The sequence below is a fragment of the Apaloderma vittatum genome, unplaced genomic scaffold, assembly GCF_000703405.1.
Source record: "Apaloderma vittatum isolate BGI_N311 unplaced genomic scaffold, ASM70340v1 scaffold210, whole genome shotgun sequence".
NCBI classification, from domain to species: domain Eukaryota; kingdom Metazoa; phylum Chordata; class Aves; order Trogoniformes; family Trogonidae; genus Apaloderma; species Apaloderma vittatum.
The window spans coordinates 1-4,462 of record NW_009695956.1 but is presented as its reverse complement, the minus strand read 5'-3'; the positions used below and the strand labels follow the sequence as shown (position 1 = coordinate 4,462).

The window sequence follows — 4,462 nt, the reverse complement described above, 5'->3', positions numbered from 1 at the left end:
GAGTGTTTTATAATACTTTCCTTACTGAAGAAAATGTTTCCTTCCCACTGTTTTAACAAGAAAGAAGTCAGAATTCTAACATATATAAACTACACACACTGATAGCATCACGCTAAAGGAAACTTCATTCTGTGACATTATCATTACTAACTCTCACTCGCACTAGAGTGACTTTTCAAACACTCTACGATTCATGAACGTATCCCATAGGACACAGGCTTCCAAAGCCAAAGTAAACTTTCTGTCACACCACAGTGCCGTTTTCTCTTCTCCTCCCGCTGAACACAAAGTGCAGATCTCGAGCTTCAACCCTTTCACTAGGCCAGGAATGAAAACAACTGCTCACTTCTTATCACCTTAAATACAGAAGGATTCTGTAGTCATAAGGAATGTCCTACGATAGTTCTGAATTTCTGAACGGCAGCTGTTGGAAGTTGATTTAGAATTTATCAATACCTACAGCAAAAGAACCAACAGACAAAATAAGGAAAATTTCAGGATTGATGCATTCATTCCAGTCTTCTGACATTTTTCATAAGCAAATTCCTAATGGTTAGCCCAGAAATACATCTGGACATCTGTTAATACACACACCGGAGGGGAGGGCAGGAAAGAAAAAGAAAATGGGCCAACTAACATAAATGTTTACTGATCGCTTATCAGCAACGCAATTACCCAGTAATTTCAAAACTTCCCAACCCTCAGCAACTACATTTACCTTCTCGCCCCAGCCACTTCGTAAAATCAGTCAGTGTCTCCCACTGTGTGGCGTTCATGTGGATGTGCTCCCGATGACTGATATATTCATTGTACACAATATTATTGTGGACTCTCTTTGTTCCTGAAATACAGAAATACTATTATTAAATGTAAGCATGGGAGAAAAGCAAACAAAACTTGCACTGAACTAATAAAAGACATTAAAAAAAACCAGCAAACAAACAGTACAATACTTACCAAATCGTCTCCGAAGCAGTTCCAGGAAATCATTTCGAAATTCCCTTATGGGATAAAAAGAAAATATTTTAGTAAAACTTCAACAGTTGTAAAGTATTTTTCTATTGTCATTAGTTATCAAATATTGTCATATTGTCATCCTCTGTAGTATAAATGAGCATTCTTTTGAACTGCACCTGACAAAATTCAGACATTCAGTTCCCTTCTTTAGAAAAGCAGCATTAAACGCAGCACGCGTGCACACAGAAACACAGTATGGCACACGCACACACCAGTTAAATCTTCAAAAGGAGAATACCCTTTCAAAGGGATAAAAGGGAAAGAAAGAAATCTAAACAGTTCCCACTAATTGCTGGTATTTCATTACCAGTATCTTCCCGGCCGAGTGACACAAGACACGGAGCATGACAAAGGGCAGCGGGGGTAGATGGGGCAGATTGATCACTCATCTCGCCGTTAATTCGAGGGCTCACATCAGACCCGTGCTGAAGACAGCTCCAGTCAACCCCGCTGTCATGTAGGTCAGCTGGACAAAGGACTGAGGGAAACTGGGGGACATCAGTCACACCCCTGACACGTTCTCTCTCTGTAAGGGTTCTCTGTGTAACTCAGCGCATGTGGCACTCGGCAGGGATAGAAGGGTGACGTACTTTGTGACACAGAACTCAAGACATGGGATAAAATTGCCAAATTCAAATATCAAAGAAATGAGCTGGCACTAAAATGTAACAGAATAAAGTGAGAGTATTGGTGGACAAAAAGCTGGACATGAGCCAACAATGCGTGTGTGCAGCCCAGAAAGCCAATCGCACCCCAGGCTGCATCAAAATCAGCGTGGCCAGCAGGGCGAGAGAGGGGATTCTGCCCCTCTGCTCTGCTCTGCTCTGGTGAGACCCCACCTGAGTGCTGTGTCCAGCTCTGGACCCTCAACACAAGAGGGACACAGACCTGTGGGAGCGGGTCCAGTGAAGGCCACAAAAAATCATCAGAGGGCTGGAGCATTTCCCCTAGGAGGAGAGGCTGGGTGAGTTGGGGCTGTTCAGCCTGGAGAAGAGAAGGCTCTGGCGAGACCTTCCAGTACCTGAAGGGGCTACAGGAAAGCTGGGGAGGGGCTGTTCACAGGGTGTGTAGCAGTTAGACAAGGGGCAATGGTTTTAAACTAGAGCAGGGCAGATTTAGATTAGATATCAGGAAGAAGTTCTTTGCTATGAGGGTGGTGAAATACCAGAACAGGTTGCTCAGAGAGGTGGCAGAGGCCCCATTCCTGCAGGCATTCAAGGTCAGGCTTGATGGGGCTCTGAGCAACCTGATCTGGTTAAAGATGTCCCTGCTCACTGAAGGGGGGTTGGACCACATGACCTTTAAAGGCCCCTTCCAGCCTAACACATTCTATGATTCTATGACTCTATGAAAGTGTCTTCAGTGGGACACAACTGGGCCTTAGAGGTATGGTTGTGCTTCCTACAGGAACGAAGATCTGGGTAAGAATATAGAGGAAACTTACTCGGAAAAGTAATCCATGAATTGCTGAGGATTTTCAGAAGCCAGCAGCAACTGCCTCTGGTGGGACTCAGACATGCAATGACATTTGAAGCCATTCTACAAAATAAAAATAAATACCTTATCTGTCCTTGCTTCAATTTGCAACAGTCACACAGTTGAAGAGTAGTAAAAATAATATTTTCTAAGTGAAATCTCTTGCAAGCTCCATAGAAAACACCTTAACTTAGCCACAGGCTACATGGGGTGGTTGTTCCTCCTGACCAAGTGAGCCAGAAACAAAACTCTTCTCAAGGCCAAAAGCCTCCAGAGACAAGATGGGACATCCAGCAGTTTTCTTCATCCTGCGTGAACGGGATAGACGTGGCACCACCAGGTCCATCCAGCTCTGGAAGAATTTGCTGTCTCAGTCCGTACCTGACTAACACTGACACAAAACATGTGCAGAGCTCAAGCTATGGACTTTGACAGTTTGGCCACCGGCGGCACAGGAGTGAAGTCAAAAGATCCCCAAAAAGCATCCAAACATAGGACATCTGACTGCATCCTTTTTTTTGTCTAATATAATGTCCTTTCATCACAATGTGACTAAACATACAGCAAATTTCATTCCATAGGAGCCCTTCCTAAAAGATTTTGTTGTAAAGTAGTGACGTTCTTTGCTTGTGGTCGTTGGGAAGAGAGTAGGATTTGAGCTTCTTGGGTGAAAGGGAGAGGGGGGCAGAAACAAAACAATTAAACAGCCACACAATACTTTACTTGTCTTCTCTAAGGCACCTTAAAGGGACTGTTCATGGAGAACAGGAAACTAAAAGCACAATTAGCCCAAGCAGAGGTACTTTTGAGCACAACTCTGGTGGGAATCAGGAAGAAGAGGACACTCAGACGACACAGGTCCAAGTGAACAGACAAGTGAAGAGTAGAGGGGGAAGCTTCAGAGAAAAAACAACTCTTCATAACAGGAGAGGAAGGGAAGAAACTAAGTCACAATCAGAAGTAAGGAGTCATCAGTACAGGCCAAGACACTTTCTCCAAATTAGATGAGTACTTCTCGCACCAGGGATCAGGGACCCCAACAGGTTTGCCCCACAAGTGGGAACCCTCCAGGTCCCACCACTCTGTCCCCAAGGGACGAGAGGGAGTGAGGATGAGAAAAGGAGAATAAGAGCCCTCTTCAGTGGTCCCCTAAAGAGTCAAGGCTCCTCCTGCTCCTGGCAAGCGAGGTCAGGATGCGCCCTAGAGGGACTGCATCCCACAGATGGGGTCTGAACCCTCACGAAGCGACTGGGGACACCTGCAAACAGAACCTAAGCCAGCCTTGTACCCTCCACAAGGGAAGTAGGGAACTCAACAAGGTTATGAGGCCACAGAGCCCCTAAGGCAATCACAGCTCCCCCTAAAAGGGCTCAAGACCCCAAAAAGGGCAATCAGAGTCCCTTTGTGTCCCCTCAATGTCACTGAGGCCACTTACAAGAGAATCAGCAGGGCTGGAACACCTCTGCTACAAAGAAAGGCTGAGAGTGTTGTGGTTGTTCAGTCTAGAGGAGAGAAGGCTGCAGGGAAACCCTGCAGCAGCCTTCCAGTACCTGAAAGGGGCCTACAAGAAAGCTGGGGGGGGACTGTTTACATGGGCATGTAGTGACAGGATAAGAAGCAATGGTTTTAAACTAGAACAGGATAGATTTAGGTTAGATATTAGTACGAAATTCTTTCCTATGAGCGTGGTGAGACGCCGGAACAGGTTGCCCAGGGATGTTGTAGCAGCTCCTCCCTGGAAGCGTTCAAGGCCAGGCTGGACACGGCTCTGAGCAGCCTGGTCTAGTGCAAAGCGTCCCTGTCCATCGCAGGGGTTGGAACTAGACAATCTTTAAGGTCCCTTTCAACCCAAACCACTCTGTGATTCTAGGGCTGGAGTTCCCACAAGGGGATCGAGAACCCCACCTGAGAGGATCTGAAGAACCACAGAACGGCCTAGGTTGGAAGGGACCTTAGAGATCATTTAAAC

The 4,462-nt window shown here is 45.9% G+C and overlaps 1 protein-coding gene across 1 annotated transcript in view; it reads right to left on the bottom strand.

Moving 5' to 3' along the window:
• The window catches only part of KIN (Kin17 DNA and RNA binding protein), a gene marked incomplete at its 5' end in the record, with an annotated part of 16,048 nt that extends 13,492 nt beyond the window's left edge, over positions 1-2,556 (bottom strand). The window contains 3 exons of the mRNA XM_009872779.1: positions 719-841; positions 958-1,001; positions 2,462-2,556. Of these exons, the coding sequence (XP_009871081.1) occupies positions 719-841; positions 958-1,001; positions 2,462-2,556 (262 nt within the window). The remainder of the gene's footprint in view (positions 1-718; positions 842-957; positions 1,002-2,461) is intronic.
• Positions 2,557-4,462: the final 1,906 nt, after the last annotated feature.